The sequence below is a fragment of the Anomalospiza imberbis genome, chromosome 19 (assembly GCF_031753505.1).
Source record: "Anomalospiza imberbis isolate Cuckoo-Finch-1a 21T00152 chromosome 19, ASM3175350v1, whole genome shotgun sequence".
Lineage (NCBI taxonomy): Eukaryota > Metazoa > Chordata > Aves > Passeriformes > Viduidae > Anomalospiza > Anomalospiza imberbis.
Window position 1 is genome coordinate 2824501 of NC_089699.1, and position 16418 is coordinate 2840918.

General features: G+C 52.8%; 1 protein-coding gene and 2 long non-coding RNA genes across 4 annotated transcripts; 2 read left to right on the forward strand and 1 right to left on the reverse strand.

Moving 5' to 3' along the window:
• The first annotated feature begins 2251 nt into the window (after nucleotides 1-2251).
• Nucleotides 2252-3079, forward strand: LOC137485307 (uncharacterized). Of its 2 annotated transcripts, none has more exons than XR_011005262.1 (2): nucleotides 2252-2548; nucleotides 2594-3079. It is a non-coding gene; the product is annotated as an uncharacterized lncRNA (long non-coding RNA). The 2 variants fall into 2 exon arrangements; XR_011005263.1 differs by having other exon boundaries at nucleotides 2252-2464.
• Nucleotides 3080-3940: 861 nt separating this feature from the next.
• On the forward strand, nucleotides 3941-6362 carry LOC137485442 (regulator of G-protein signaling 9-like). Its single transcript, XM_068209968.1, has 2 exons — nucleotides 3941-4458; nucleotides 5268-6362. The coding sequence occupies exons 1-2, from the start codon at nucleotides 3941-3943 to the stop codon at nucleotides 5422-5424; spliced, it is 675 nt and encodes a 224-aa protein (XP_068066069.1). The 3' UTR covers nucleotides 5425-6362.
• Nucleotides 6363-6783: 421 nt separating this feature from the next.
• On the reverse strand, nucleotides 6784-7843 carry LOC137485469 (uncharacterized). Its single transcript, XR_011005324.1, has 2 exons — nucleotides 7710-7843; nucleotides 6784-7402 (listed from the first exon to the last, which is right to left on the reverse strand). It is a non-coding gene; the product is annotated as an uncharacterized lncRNA (long non-coding RNA).
• Between the last annotated feature and the right edge of the window lie 8575 nt (nucleotides 7844-16418).

The following is a 16418-nucleotide window of genomic DNA, read 5'->3' on the forward strand; positions in this document are numbered from 1 at the left end:
AGGTAGCTGCAGTTGTCACTGGCTTGTAGCCCAGAGGCAAGGGAGAACAGGGTAGAGGTGTTAAGAGCAGATTTCAACTTTAGGTAGTATTTTCTTTTTCATTTGCTCTGTCTCTTTGCTCTGTAAAATAAGGCAAGCTAAAATATCACATTAGTTCTAAAAGAGCTCAGGGAGATTCTGGGCCTTGCTGGAAAAGCCCAGCATGTCTGGACCAGGCCAATGGTTACCAGAAGTGTGAAGATTGCTGCAAAGGCCAGTAAAGGGAATTGAAGGGGCAGAAAAGCTTCCTTGTTTGTTAAAAATTTTGGGGAAGCAAAGGAACTGGGTGGAAGCACTGAGGTCTGGGAAGCTGCCTCTCTCCAGTTCACTTTGTTCATCCCTTTTTAATAGTGGTAGGATTTTACAGACAATGGGAGATCACAGAATCCCAGAATGGTTTGGATTGGACGGGATCTTAAAGCTCATCTCATTCCACCCCCTGCCATGGGCAGGGACACCTTCCACCACCCCAGGGCTCACATCCAGCCTGGCCTTGGACACTCCCAGGGATGGGGCAGCTTCTGGAGAGAGCTGGCAGGGAGTGGGAGCCCTCGGACAGTGGGGTGCATGCAGGCCCCTGGAGCCCTGGGGTCCTTGCAGGGCAGCTCCCTGTGAACTGGGGACAGTCATGATGTCACTGTGTCCCCAACAGCTCCGACAGTGACTCTGGCCCTCCCCAGGCAGGATCAGGGCTGGACACTGATGTGGTGTCACTCCTCTCCTCCACTTGTGGCTGAGCTAGGGAGATTGTCCTGCTCTTCCTTACCCCACCAGTGATAAACCTCCTCAGAGGAATTCCAGCTGAGTCACCCCAGACCTTCCCTCTGATGTGTGTGCTGAGTCTCTGCTCTCCTGCTGGAAGCACAGGCACATTCTGCACTGCTGGACAGGGGAGCAGGCTCAGGCTGCCTTTTTAAAAATTTAAACCCCAAGGCTTTGTTACATCAGGTGCTGAGCACCCTCAGCCTACATGGACATCAGAGCACTGGAAGGCTCTCCAGAAGCTGGCAGGGTTGGCCTAAAGCCACTTGGCTGTGATGAACTCTATGGTCTCTGCAGAGTTTGTGTAACATGGTGCACTGAGCATGTTGGGATTGCCAGTATGTAGTAACATGTGGAAGATCAAGTCAGGGTATAAATAATAAATAACAAATCTGTGTGTTCCCGTCAGTCCCTCTGATTCTACTTCTATTTTGTCTGCTGCTTTGCTTGTTATGTTCTCTGCATCCATTCCTTTCTGATTTTTTATCATCTCTGCTTGGCATTGCTGCTCCCCTGCCATGGTTTGTGCTGCGTGCTTGGGAGTCAGTGTGCTTGTGGAACACCAGTTACTGCATGTGGAACACCAATTACTGCGTGTGGAACACCAGTCAGTGCTTGTGGAACACCAGTCAGTGCTGGTGGAACACCATTCACTGTGTGTGGAACACCAGTCACTGTGTGTGGAACACCAGTCAGTGCTTGTGGAACACCAGTCACTGTGTGTGGAACACCAGTCACTGTGTGTGGAACACCAGTCAGTGCTTGTGGAACACCAGTCAGTGCTGGTGGAACACCATTCACTGTGTGTGGAACACCAGTCACTGTGTGTGGAACACCAGTCAGTGCTTGTGGAACACCAGTCAGTGCTGGTGGAACACCATTCACTGTGTGTGGAACACCAGTCACTGTGTGTGGAACACCAGTCAGTGCTTGTGGAACACCAGTCAGTGCTGGTGGAACACCATTCACTGTGTGTGGAACACCAGTCACTGTGTGTGGAACACCAGTCAGTGCTGGTGGAACACCAATCACTGTGTGTGGAACACCAGTCAGTGCTGGTGGAACACCATTCACTGTGTGTGGAACACCAGTCACTGTGTGTGGAACACCAGTCACTGTGTGTGGAACACCAGTCAGTGCTTGTGGAACACCAGTCACTGTGTGTGGAACACCAGTCAGTGCTGGTGGAACACCATTCACTGTGTGTGGAACACCAGTCACTGTGTGTGGAACACCAGTCACTGTGTGTGGAACACCAGTCAGTGCTTGTGGAACACCAGTCACTGTGTGTGGAACACCAGTCACTGTGTGTGGAACACCAGTCAGTGGTGGTGGAACACCAGTCAGTGCTTGTGGAACACCAGTCACTGTGTGTGGAACACCAGTCACTGTGTGTGGAACACCAGTCAGTGCTGGTGGAACACCAGTCACTGTGTGTGGAACACCAGTCACTGTGTGTGGAACACCAGTCAGTGCTGGTGGAACACCAGTCACTGTGTGTGGAACACCAGTCACTGTGTGTGGAACACCAGTCAGTGCTGGTGGAACACCAGTCACTGTGTGTGGAACACCAGTCAGTGCTGGTGGAACACCAGTCACTGTGTGTGGAACACCAGTCAGTGCTGGTGGAACACCAGTCACTGCGTGTGGAACACCAGTCACTGTGTGTGGAACACCAGTCACTGCGTGTGGAACACCAGTCACTGCGTGTGGAACACCAGTCACTGCGTGTGGAACACCAGTTACTGTGTGTGGAACACCAGTCAGTCACTGTGTGTGGAACACCAGTCAGTGCTGGTGGAACAAGCAGCCATCCTTCACACCCAGGCAGGAGCTGTCTTTGCCCTGCCACAGGCTGATGGAGCTGTTACAGCCCAGCCTTCTGCTTCTCATCCTCTGCTACTCTATCCCCGAAGAGGAAAGTTGCCTGGTACAAGCTGAACTTCACTTTGTGCCAGCCAAGAAATTGTTTGTTTCCACGTGTTGTTTAATTTCTTTTGACCGTGGCTTCCATGCATTCATCTGTCTAATAAAAATAAATGTAGAAAACAGAAAAAGAACCGAGTTCATCCTTCTCTGTCGTGTCTCAGTGTGTTCATCCTTCTCTGTGCCATCTCTGCATGTGTGTGTACATGTCCTGTGTGTGCCTCTGCTCTCAGCTCCTCTCCTTGGACACTTGAGCTGCATTTCATTTTGCTGGGACTAAGTCCTTGAGAAATGGGAGGGGACCTGGCATGCAGCATGTGCTGTCCTTGTCCTGTCCAGTCTGTGCTTGGGCTTGTCCTGAGGGCTGGCTGAGCTGTGCTGGAGCCTCCCCAGCCGGGGAGTTCCACTGGGGTTCCAGCATCAGATGTGACTGGTACTAGGAGCCACCAGGGCTGGGGCTCGGGTGTGCTCCCGGCCCCGGCTGGTGCCGTGGGTGTGACATGGTTGTGCTGTTCATAACCAAGATCACATTCCCGGGATGACAGCCTCCTCCGTGCCTGCAGCTGATCGTTGCGAGGAATGAGGCAAGCTGGTGTCTCCTCCAGCATCCCGGCGGGTGTGGGGCTGGATCTGTCAGCACCCGCTGGGGCTGTGGCAGCAGTGACCCCGCAGGCAAGTTGTGACACCGCGGTGCTCTAGCAGGGAAGGGGACAGAGCTGCAGGAGAGGGGGACACCAGCACAGGCTTGCCTGGGGTGGCTGGAGCTGCCTCCCAGCTGAGCCCTGCTCTCCTGGCAGCACCAAAGAAGGAGAGGGATTTGTTGTAAAATGCAGGCAAACACAGTGGGAAGAAATGATGTCCAACTGACTCCAGTTCAGAAGGCGGAATTATTTCTTTATTATAACAATGCTATAATACATGAATATACTGTATTATATGAATATATTAGTATATTAATATACTATATAAAGGAAGATACTAAAACTACAAACCTACTTGTTCTAACTGCCGTATCTAACTCACTCACAACTCCTGACCCTCTCTGAGAGTCCAGACTCAGGTGGGTTGGGTTGGCCATCAGCTCCAACAATCCTCACCAGAATCCAACCAAGCAATCACCCCAGGTAAACAATTCTCCAAACACATTCCACATGGGAAAAACAAGGAGCAGAAATTGAAATTGTTTTCTCTTTCATTCTCTCTGTGCACCTCTATGAAGAATCCTGAGAGAGAGAGAAATGTGCTTGCCACAGGGACTGTCCTCCTGAAGAAGCCTGGGGAGCCCTGGGTGTCACCCCCAGACCTGACCGAGCCTCTCTCTTCCTCCCCACACCCCGGCCACCTCGCCTCCTGCTCCCCCGGCCCGCCTGCCCACGCTGGCCCCAGCACCCCGGCATCGCCTCCAGCCGCTCCCCAGGCCGTGTCCCCCGTGCCCCCAGCCCTGCCCCAGGGCACCGCCTGCCCCTCACCCATCAGCCTGGCCCTGGGCAGCACCACGGGCACGCTGCCGGACCCCCGGCCGCCCGGGCCCGGCCCCGGCCCCTTCCCGGCCGGCGGCAGGAGGTCCCGCCCGGCCGGCCGGGCCTGGGCCCGCTTCCTCCGCAGCGGCTGCTGGAGCTCGGGCAGCCTGGCCACGCTGGCGGCCCGGTGCCCGGCCGTGCCCCACGGCAAGGTGCAGCCGCTGGGCGGGCGGGAGCGGCGGCTGCGGCCGGACAGCAGGACGGTCAGCAGGTGAGCACCGCACGGACACACGGACACCCACCCGGAGAGGGCTCAGCTCCGGGGCCGGGTCGGGTTGGGATTAGCCAGAGGGAGCGGTCCCTGAGAAGCTGTCTGGCAGTCACCTTGGCCACGCTTGCCCCGAGCCCCGGGCTCTTCCCTGCCTCCATTCCTGCAGTTTTCCGATGGGAACAGGCCAGGAGCCCGTGCTGGCAGTGCCTCTGCTACTTTCACACCTCCTGTTCAGGGTGCAAACCCCCAGGTTTTACTTTTAATCCCCGAATTTGGAAAACCTCGGTGTTCTTGAGCACTGACTCAGGTTTGGTTTAGTGATTTCAAGTCAGAGGAGAACCAGAAGTGACAAGGGAGGGGAAATCTTGAGCGAGAGTCGCTAAGTGTTTGTTGTTCCAGGGCAGAGATGGGGAATTTTTGCCTGGAAAGGCTGCCCCTGCAGGAGCCAAACCCTGGCCATGTCCCTCACCAGGAACAGCATGTTCCTGATCTCGTTTAACCCACCTCTGCAGCTGGCCAAGTGGATGAGTCCACATTATAAATTCCAAAGCGCAAACCTGAGGGCTCCTGCTCCACCTGGCTGCGCGCTCCGGGGCTGTCACACAGCCTTGCAGCTTCAAAGGAGCGGCAGCGCGCATTCCCCTTGTCCTCCCTCTCCGTGGGCTCGTGCCCGGGAGTTTTGCTTTGGGATTTGGGGCTGGAACGGTGGAAATCTCAAAGCCGAGCTTGCCCGCCGCCTCGGAGCACATCAAAAAGCGCCGTGTGTGTGTGTGTGTGTGTGTGTGATGAGTCTGTGTTTCCCAACGCAGCTTCTTCCAAATCAGAACGGCCGCGCCTTCGGAGAGCCCAGCCTGCCCCGGGGGCTCCGGGCACGGAGAGGACCGGCAGCGCCGGGCTCGGAAGGACTCTGCAAAGGAGATGATCTGCCCCTGGGAGACCCCCACGGAGGAGGGGAGAGCGGGGTAACCCCGACACACACGCTCCTGCCAGGCCTGAGACCGCAGTGTTTGCCATGCATGGCTCAGCACATGTTGGAAAAGTGTGTTAGAGCCATCCTCCAGCACCAGGGACACCCAGCCCACCACAGCTCCGGGTAACAGCCCCTGGTGTGCTCAGCTGTTTGTGATCCAAGAGCTCCAAGCCTTTCTGGACTGGTTTTCTTTCCTGTCTTTGGTGTGTTCAGTTCTGCTCATGACAGACTTGTCGATAAACGAGCCTGGTTTCATGCTCTGGAGCAGATGGAGGACGTGTGGGTGATGTCCTGGGAAACGGTGTCTTATCGGAGTTTCTGGCTTGGCCATGAGGTGTCAGCACACTGAACACAGCCCAGCTGGAGCAGGGCTGGCAGGGGGCTGGAGAGCAGGACTCAGGCTTCAGTGCCAAAACTGGGGCGTGTTTGTGTCCCCAGCCCGGGCCCACCTCCTATTAATTACATTTTTTTAATTTGAAAGCATGCTGATAAAGAGACTGGGGAAAATGGAGTGCCCCTCATGAGATGCTGGGTGCTGAGTGGCAAAGCATCATTCCTTCATCCAAACCAAACGGGATCCCAGAGGCATCAAGGAGTGCAGAGCCCTCCTGCATTAGCTCCAGCTTCCCAGAGCATGGGTTTGAGACCATGGCCTGACCTGGGAACACCTGGTTCCCAGGCCAAGTCCCTCTTGGTATTTTGGGCCCCTCCAAGCTGGGATTGATGTGTTGCCACAGGCTGTGCTGATATTGAGTTGGACTGTTGCCTTCCTTGTGTCAGTGTTTGAAGGTGGTTGTTTTATTCCCTGGACAAGTTTGCTCAGTGTGTGTGTGTGCTGTGGGTCCCTGTTCTGTACCTTGGCCATGACCGGTGACTTCTGATGTTGCTGTTTTGTACTTTGTGATTATAAATGGAGTTTTTCCTGTGTGGCTGATGTGGTTCCACACGCTCAGTCCTGCTGTGGGATTTAAATCCGTCCTCACACACACTCAGTGCTCCCTGTTTTCCCCAGGTCTGGGCTGACACTTCCCATGACAGGGTAATTTGGGAAAATCAGAAGGCTGCTTCTGTCTCCAAAGTCTTTCCCAGGTTGCTGACCCTCACTGCCCATGGTGCTCCTCTTGCACAAACACACATTGGCTCTCAATGGCTTGCTCTGTCAGAGGGACTTGGTCCTGCTCTGCTGCCACTGACAGGGACACCTGTTATTGGTGAGAGACAAATCTGGTGTCTTCTGCAATTTTTGTGTGAGTATTGTTACTCAGCTAGTCCTGGCAGGATGCTGGTGATATATAATCCAGGATTATACATCATCATTTCCATAATCCAGGAAACACAAGAGGAAGACACTGTGATTTGTCAGAGAAAAGAATACTATATCTAATATTATGTACATATGATAAGAGCCATCCTGCTGTAAATACTTCTCTCATTGGTTTTGGGCTTCTCTTGGGCACCTCCTTGCCTTTGAATTCGCCTCGTGTTCATCTTCCACACCAGAGGAAGGAGTTCAGATGCAAATCTGCTGCTCTGCCAGGGCTGGGACACCCAGTGCAGCCAGGTACACACCTATCCCAGAGGCCAGCACTGGCAGTTCCCAACATTTATCCCTTCAGGGCACTGATTTTTATTCCCCAATATCTTCCAAATATCTTTTTCCCCAATATCCTTCAACCAGAGCCCATTTCCCTGGGGGCACAGGGCATCTCAAGCCCGTGCCTGGTCCCCCTCCCTTTGCCTTGGCTCCCCCGCTTGGGAATGCAGGTTGGAAATGACAGCTCCAGAGGCCCCTCCTGCCACCGTGCTGTGACATCTGAGGCTGTGTCCCCTGCTGGAGGCCTGGCGTGCCGGAGTTGGGAGCGCTTTCAGCTCTGGCACTTCAAACCCCCTCGCTGTGCAGGAGCCCACTTATCGCTGCCTGGAGTCACCTGGAGGAATTAGCTCGCTGCAGCAACTTAGACATCCAAGGTATTCCTGTAATGTGAGGGATGTGGAAGGTTAATGACTGGAAAAAGTGATCGCTCCCTGTGGGCAGTTTCTCAGAAAACTCCCTGCTGCTTGGCTGCCAGAAGAAAGGAGATTCCAGCAGCAGCGGCGGCGGCAGCGAGGGAGCCTCGTGTCCTCTGCAGAGGCTCCTCTCTCCAGCCTCCCATGGCTGCACAGATCCTCCCACTCTGTCTCCTCGGTGCTGGAGGAGCTCCCACACCGCAGGTGCTGCTGGATGAGCTGCAGTGGTCCAGCTTTAGATATCCACAGAATGAAGCTGGAAGGAGATCCTTACCTGAGTGGTTCTCCAAGTGCTCCACTCCCAAGTGTGGAGGTCCCACACCCACTGTGGGGTGGGCTCCTCCAGCATCCTTCACTCAGGCTGATCCACAGCTGCTGGGATTTGTTGTTTGGACCAGCCTGGAAAACAAGAGCAGCTTCTGGAGTTCCCCTGCGCCTCCATGAGAGCTCTTCCCAGGCTGCCTCAGCCACCAACCTCAAGGGGACACTGTTGGGATAGGATGGGAGTGAGTCCCACGCTGGTGATCCTCATCCTTCTCTGGAGAGATGGGGCTGCCAGTTTTGGGAGTCACAGCCTGTGCTGGGGGGGAGAGCTGTGTGTGGGAGCATGGCCAGCTCGGAGAACCTGGCTAAAATCTCCAGGTTACAGATCTGTTTTCCAGGCATCTCTCATATCTCCCTTCAAGCCTGACATTTCCCTCTCCTCTCCAGCTGGGCCACATGGCCGAAGTGCTGAAAACACCAAGGGGCTGTTTCTTCTCCGGGGTCTGGGACCGTGCATTGCTCAAGCCTCATTAATTTAAAAATGGAACAAAGAATGCTCAGCATCCAGCAGGATCAGGCCTCGGGAGCAGGAAGTACCAGCTGGCTCGGGAGAGGGCTGGTTCCCATGGGATTCCCAGTGTGGTTTTGGCAGGCGGCGTGGTTGGGATGGTTCTTCAAGCAGGCTCTTCCTGCCTGGAATGCCAGCCCTGGAAGAACAGCTGACTCAGAGCGTGACAGCTCCTCACAGCATCCCCTCCTGAAAGGAGCTGTCAGGGAGGGTTCCTGACACCGCTGCCTCTACATTTTGTGCGGGTGGCTTGAAAGCCGAGCTGTAAGCCGAGCCCACGTCGTGGTGCTCTTGGAAACGCCTGCCGTGGGTGGAATTCACCCCGAGCAGCGCCTGGCAGCCCACCCCGCTCCCAGAATAGGATGCCAGCACAGCCCAAGTGCTTCGTGCTGCATCCACCCCAGCATCTGAATATCTGGGCTGTGATAAACACACAGTGACAGGATCACCATGACTTGGCTCTTTGGGGTGCAAAGCCAGTCACGGAATAATTTTCCCCTTTCCCCGAGGGATATGTTTTATGCATTTTGCAATACACCTGGCCCAGAAGCAGAGGTGAGCACCTCACAGGATCTCTTTCAGGCAGAGGTTCCCAGATCTGTTCTGCACCACACTAAAGAGGAAAAGATAAGCTCTTGCAAGTCAGTTTATTTTTTTAAATTCATGTTGCCATAGCAGCTCAGCACACTGTCTCAAGTCCTCCTTCTTGCAAAACTTTGATCACCATGAAAACAGAATTATGTTGTTCTCCGACACATTCTACACATAAATATGTTGAAGTTCCCATAGTTCATGCCTCAACACCTCTGCAAAGACCTCTTTTATTTCTTGCTCACAAAGAATTTCTCTGGCCAGAGGTCAGTGTTTTAAATCTTGTTTTAAAGGCATCTCCTCAGCACCTCTGTGGTCCTGCTGCTCATGTTCCCAGCCAAGGTTCTGTTTCCAGTGGTTTCTAACACACTCTGGTGCACCACAGCACTGAGCCCAGCCACCAGCTGCTGTCCCCAAGATTGCAGGGATACCCTCCTCCCTTGGCTCTGCTCCAGCCTCTGCCCTGAAGTACCAAAAGAGCACAAATCCCACTGAAACATCCACTCATTTGTTATCCAAGGGAAGCACTGAGCTACGTTATCCTCACTCACCTCTAGTCCCATCATGCTGGATTCCCTCTGTCCCAGGGAAAGAGTCAGTCACCCCTCTTGGGATGAGATGAATCAGCTGTGGGAATGATTTATTTTTGGCTTTAGGGGATGAGCTCCAGGCTGGACAAGAGTTCTGTGTGGGTAGGGCTTGGTGACAGCTCTGGGTGGGATCACCTGACACCAGAGGCTTTAATGAGAGTTCCTGCATCCAGCATCAGTGTGCAGGCAGCTGCTGCAGCCCCAGGGGCTGCGGTCTGGCTCTCTGCAAGCTCTGCTTTCAGCCTCAGGAGTCCTGGAATTATGGAATGGTTTGGGTTGGAAGGGACCTTAAAGCCCATACAGTCCCACAGGGACACCTTCCACTATCCCAGGGTGCTCCAACCTGGCCTTGGACACTTCCAGCAATGGGGCAGCCACAGCTTCTCTGGAAAACCTGTGCCAGGGCCTCCCCACCCTCACAGGGAAGGACATTTTCCCAATATCCCATCTAAGCCTGCCCTCTGGCAGTGGGAAGCCATTCCCCTTTGTCCTGTTACCACTTGCTCTTGTAAATAGTCTCCCTCCACTTTTCTTGTCAGGTGTCCCATTTTTCCATAGCAATACTGGACAAGACCAAGGGGAAAACGAAAAAAAGAAAATTAGGCTAAATATAGGCAAATTTGGAATAAGAGCCTACACAGGCATTTGATTAAACAGCACGTTACCCTGAGCCTCCCTTCTGCTGTTGTTGTTCCCATTAATCCACCTCCTCACACTGAGAAGACCCTCCCAGACCAGGACTGGGAAAGGTCAGTGGAATTTTTATTAATATTCACAGCCAGACTTCTCCCAGTCAGCTTCCCCCCCACCCCAATAACTGAAGGGAAAGAAAAAAAAAAAAAAAAAAAACAGAAGAGGAGGAAGAGGAAGAAAAAATTGGGGTAAAAGTTGAAGAACACTTTAATTTATAAGAAAAAGAACTAAATAATTGATGTAGTCATGGTGCCAAAGGTAATTTCTGCTGCTCCCTCTATCTCACAAAGACATTTAGCATTGATTGAGATCAAAGTATCAAAAACCCCTGCTGCTGAGCTGAAAGGCAAAACTTTCGGCTGCCTTTCTCCGCTCTAATAATATCGTCTTTATGTAGTTAATAAACTGCACACTTCAGTCAAACTATATCATTACAGAAGACTTAGGGAGCTAATAATTTAAAAGCAAAGAATTGCCTCTGTTCTTCGCTTTGAACTAAACAACATTCTGTTGAATGAGGGGGACATCAAAGCTTTGTTACTATTACCAATGTGGCTGGAGCATAGGGCCGCACAGAGTGTGTACTTCAGTCATCAAGAGAAAAAAAAAAAAGATTAAAGATATTGGCTTATCAACCCACAGGCAGAACCAGGTGTTTTCTTTTCTGCTGTGCAAGCATCAGGTGGTTTGCTTATCAATGAGTTTTCTTGTTAAATAGATGTACATGACTTAGGCTGATCCTGCCGATCCCGTGGCCCTTTTCTTTCCTGAGCCATCTTTGAAAAAGTTGGGCTGTGGGGATGTTTGTTTGCAGGAGAACACTTTAATTGGGCCTTTTGTCCAGGGCCAGCTCCTGCTCTGTCACTCCCCTGTTGTGCCAGGCCCCTCCCTGCTCCCACCTTCCCCCTTCCCACTTGCCCCTGGCATGAGGGGCAGCCTCATCCTCTAGGGATGCACCAGGGTGGGATTAGGTTGGATAATACCAAAAATCTTTCATGGGAAGGGTTGTAAAGCATGGAACAGCCTGGAACCCAAGGTAGACAGTGGCCACCCCTGGAGGCAGAGTCAGCACAGAGTCACTGATGGAGTCACCACCCCTGGAAGTGTTCAAAAACCAGGTGGATGTGGCACCTGGGTTAGTGGTGGCTCTGGGTCGTCGTTGGACTCGACGATCCTGAAGGTCTTCTCCAACCTTAATGATTCCATGGTTCACCCCCTGCCTGCCATCTCATCCCCACTGCCTCAGCTCCTGCCAGGGCAGAGCTGTGTCCTGGGCACCCGGGAGGAGCCTCTGGCACGGCTGGGGCTGAGGAAGACACGTCCTGCTCCTTTCTGTCTGCGTGGGGAGGACAGGGAGCGCCTGGCTCCTGCTGCTGCCTTCTCCAAGAACTGCTTCTCCCCGCTCTCACCCACCAGGCAGTGGCCTGGGGAGCTCTGGCACTGCCAGGAGTGGGTGCTCATGGAGGGTTTGAGCGTGGAGATCGCCAACTCCTTGGTGGGTGTGTGAATCACTTGTGTTCATCCCAGTGATGGTCCCAGATCATTCTTTGCCAGAGGATTTTTTTGTCCAGGTATGGCCCTTCCTTATCAATCCCACAGAAACACAGAGCCTTTCCTGGGACATTGTCAGGGGTAGGATCAGTAAATGCAGTCCAAGGAGCCTTCAGGAGCTCTCCTGTCATCATCCCTTCCCTGCATGGCCACATCTGCCCGTGAGTGTCTGGATCTGACTCCAGGTTGGAATTTTTGTGTTTTTTAACTGGAAACATTTGAATGTGGGGCTGTGGTGTTAGCCCTGAGGCCTCACCAGCACAAACCAGGTCAGCCATGAGGTCAGGGGGCCTCTAACCCCCCCTGCTCTGGTGTCCCAGCCTGGATGGATCCCTGGATGCTCCAGGCAGGCCTGGGAGCTGGAAATGTGGTGTGGGCTCTATTATGGGATACTTGCACTTCTTAAATGCCGCTTTTCATTTGCATCAAAAACTCTCCTTGGTTCTTGGCAGTCTGGATCTCATCCCCTATTAAAGACTGGAATTTAAAAAAGCAGAAAATAATGGCTTATTTCAAAGTAACAATTCGAGTGCTTTTTGAAACGCTGTCCGTATTCAAAACCACTTAAATTTATACATATTTCTAAGTCGTTATTATCCTCAGAGGCTGAACCAATTTGGGTCTTGATTTCTCCAAGTGTTCTCCTGGATTTCTGTGTCAGAAAGTTGAGCTGCCATGTGAGCAGATCGGACGTTAACCACAGGTAACAAATGGTTCCCTGGGAATTATTGCTGAATTGTTCTTTAAAATACTTTGCAAAGCCTTTTACTATGAGGAGAAAATGCATAGCAAAAGGACTTTGGGAAAGGGATGATCTGATTTTATCCTGTTCAGGTGCAGGAGTGTGTGCCTGAGCATACTTGGAGACGTGTGCACATGTGTGCTTTTGTGGGCTCTGCTCTTTTCTCAGTGGAATTGGCCTTGCCCTGCCTTCAGAGTGGCCTTTTAGACCTGCTGGAGTGCTCTCTTTGCTTTTAATTTTGGCCAGATTAGATTATTACAATAATGTGATAATGTGACCAGAGAGGAGTTTGTCCATCACAGATACCACATGCAGGCCGTGTGTGTTGCTTGAGGACAGAAATAATCCAATGGGGAGGTGGGAAAAGGTCTTGTACCCTCTCTGGCTCTGTGGTTCACACGCAGACACGGAGCCACAGCTCTCAGAACTCACAGAAATGTTGTTCTCATCTGCTGGGGAGGCTTTGAGCTGCCCTGAGCTCATCAGACTGATGCCGGCCTGGACTGTGTCACACCTGAATCAACCCCGTTGTTCCTCAGTGGGGACAAAGGGGACTCTGGTGTCTTCTGCTTCACTTATTTGGGCTTCCACTGATCACAGCATCATCATGGTGGGAAGAGACCTTCAGGATCATCCATCCCATCATCACCCAGCACCTCAAGCCATTACCCCAAGTGCATCCAGATACCTTTTGAGCACTTCCATGGTGACTCCACAACTTCCCTGGGCAGCTCATCCCAATGCCTGACCACTGACGGGCTCTGTTGGACACAACACCCAAGATTTGTGTGAATTCTGTGAATTTGCACCCAGAAATCAGCTCGAGGTGGGTTGTATTGAATACAACTTTCAGGGCAAAGTGCTTAAAGCAAACCCTAGAGCGCAGTGTCTGCCTGGCTGTCCATCTGTCTGTCTGTCTCTCTCCAGGCAAACTCATCCTTGGGGTGGCTGTTTCTGCAGGATTTCTTCACAACAGTGCTGAGAGTGAGGAGAGAGGTTCTGGCCGGACAGAGCTGCAGAGCTGGAGGCTCTGGAGCCAACCTTTGCAAGATGTGGTAACACAAAGATAATAAAGCGCCTCCGATGGAGTGCAAGGCAGAGGGAAGCTGTCTTTAGCCTTTACCAAAACCACTGTCAGTCCTTTGCCTTTGCACGGCACAGCTCTAGCAAAGCTAATTGGGTTAGTGCCTTGCAGGGGGTTCTCAGTGTCTGCAGGAGGTGGGCTGCTGCAAACACCTTCCCCTTCAAGGCACACAGCGTTGCCTTTTTCACACCACAGCTCTCTCCCTGGCTTCTGTTCTCGAAAAGCAAAAGTCCCAGGCTGTTCTTCAGTATCAGCCATTACAGTGTTTCAGCTCTTTCCTCCCAGCCATTTTCAAATGTTCAACTTAAAAGGAAAATGTTTCATTTTAGGCCAAATCCCCCCTTCCTCTCCCTTTTCCCTCTCTTCTCCTTCGTCCCCCCCCCCCTCCCCTTTTCTCTGGAAGAAGAACAAAGTCATTCAAATCAGGAAGCTGAGGAACTCCATGTATACTTTCCACTGGGACCTCAATCCCTACTGGTTTGGCATGATTTGATTGAAGTGTAATTTAATCCTTCATCATTTGTCATAATGTCATTTATATATAAAAACAACACTGCATCCAAACTTCAGATCAGCACCAAGGAGCTCTCCAGGAGGGATGGGAAGGGGCTGAGGAGCTGTGCTGATGGAGAGGGGGGTGAGGAGCTGGCAGGCAGTGTCCCCCTCTCTGGGCAGGCAGCAGGATGGAGCATGGCATAGTTAAGTCAGGTCACATCATGTCAGAAGAGAAGGGTTTGGACTCACAGGGAAATGAAGGGGTGGCTGTGAGCACTTCTGTGTGAAAGGGCTCAGGCTGGCTAGGTGAAATACCTGGGCAGAGGTGAGCAACCCGGGTGTCAGCATGGCTGGAGTCTGGGCTGTGCTCTGGAGAGTGTAGTGATGATGGTGTCACTGCCCTCTGCCACCAGCTGTGAGCCTGCACACCTCAAACCTCATCTCTGTTTGTGCTGGGAGGGGAAAACAGAGAAGAGCCCTTCATGGTAGGAAATTTCTTCCCAGCCTTGCTCTGCCACCAGGTGCAGCTTTCCTCCATCCCCTCCTCTTCAAAGTGACCTCTACGTTGTTGCTGTTCACCCCCAGGTGCTGGGGTTGGGGTTGCAGCAGGTTTTTCTCACAGAGTCCCTCTCATGGATCCTGTCAGCAAGGGAGCAGAAGCACCAGACTCATCTCAGGGCTGTAGGAAGCTGAGTCTTCCTTTTCATCCAGTGTTTAGCTAAGCACAGCTCAAATACCAACCGCCTTCACCCAGGAGAGGACAGCTGGGAGAGGACAGGCAGGGATGACCCTGCAGACGGGATCTGATTGATCAGGCAGGGAGGCAGTTCAGGCTTCAGGGGGCTGCAGGATGGCCTTGCTGCTCACAGATGGTTCTTTATGGATCTTCATGGGCTGCCCTGTGGAAGCTCTTCCCACCCCAGAGTTCCCTCAGTGAAAAGGGAGCTCCTGGAGGGACAGGATCATCCCTGTGTTCCTGCTCCTGTTCTTGCCTGCAGCCCTGCAGAATAAAAGCATTTCCTGAAGCTTTGGTGCAATATGGACCAAAAACCAGCCCAGGGGTAGCTGAGAGGTGTCAGGAAAGCTCTGCCCTGCAAACCCCCAGGGGTTTTTGTTTCCAGATCCTCACAGCTTGGGCAGGGTGAGTTCCCCACAGAGGCACCCACCTGGCTCTGCACCTGGGCACGGTGGCTCCTCTTCCCCTCTCAAGCTGCCACCTCCCTGCTCCTTGCCTGAGTATTTTTGGCATGGCCTGGCCTCACAGGGAGGCATGTCCTGGAATGCAGCATGGCTCATCCTGAGGAGAGCCTCTACACAGCAGGAAGGTTCTGGGTACTTTGCAAAACACGTGAGGTGCTTGACTCGGGAGTTTTTTTGAGAGACATGTTAAACATCTTTACTTCCCCTTCCTATCTGTTCACTGAACACCCTAAAAGGAAGTAGGAACAAGGGGAACAGATAAGCCTTATCCCTTAGAAACAAAACATTCCTGGAGTCAGGGTATATCAGCCAGACACTGCCTGCCTTCCTTCAGGCAGGGAGAGCAGCCAGAGCCTGGGTATCCCAGAATCCAGAGCCTGGGTATCCCAAAATCCAGAGCCTGGATATCCTGGGTATCCCAAAATCCAGAGCTTGGGTATCCCAGCAGCCAGAGCCTGGATATCCTGGGTATCCGAGCAGCCAGAGCCTGGGTACCCCAGAATCCAGAGCCTGGGTACCCCAGAATCTAGAGCCTGAGTATCCCAAAATCCAGAGCCTGGATATCCTGGGTATCCCAGAATCCAGAGCCTGGGTACCCCAGAATCCAGAGCCTGGGTATCCGAGCAGCCAGAGCCTGGGTACCCCAGAATCTATAGTCTGGGTATCCCAAAATCCAGAGCCTGCGTATCCCAGAATCCAGAGCCTGGGTACCCCAGAATCCAGAGCCTGGGTATCCCAAAATCCAGAGCCTGAGTATCCTGGGTATCCCAGAATCCAGAGCCTGGGTATCCCAGAATCCAGAGCCTGGGTACCCCAGAATCCAGAGCCTGGGTATCCCAGAATCTAGAGTCTGGGTATCCCAAAATCCAGAGCCTGAGTATCCTGGGTGTCCCAGAATCCAGAGCCTGGGTATCCCAGAATCTAGAGCCTGGATACCCTGGGTATCCCAGCAACCAGAGCCTGGGTATCCCAAAATCCAGAGCCTAGGTACCCCAGAATCCAGAGCCTGGGTATCCCAGAATCTAGAGTCTGGGTATCCCAAAATCCAGAGCCTGGATATCCTGGGTATCCCAGAATCCAGAGCCTGGGTATCCCAGAATCCAGAGCCTGAATACCCTGGGTATCCCAGCAACCAGAGCCTGGGTATCCCAAAATCCAGAGCCTAGGTACCCCAGAATCCAGAGCCTGGGTATCCCAGAATCTAG

Coding starts and splice junctions, on each gene's coding strand:
- LOC137485442 (XM_068209968.1), top strand. CDS start 3,941: ATGAAGAATCCTGAGAGAGAGAGAAATGTGCTTGCCACAGGGACTGTC. Junction 4,459..5,267: donor GACAGCAGGACGGTCAGCAG/GTGAGCACCGCA, acceptor TTCCCAACGCAG/CTTCTTCCAAATCAGAACGG.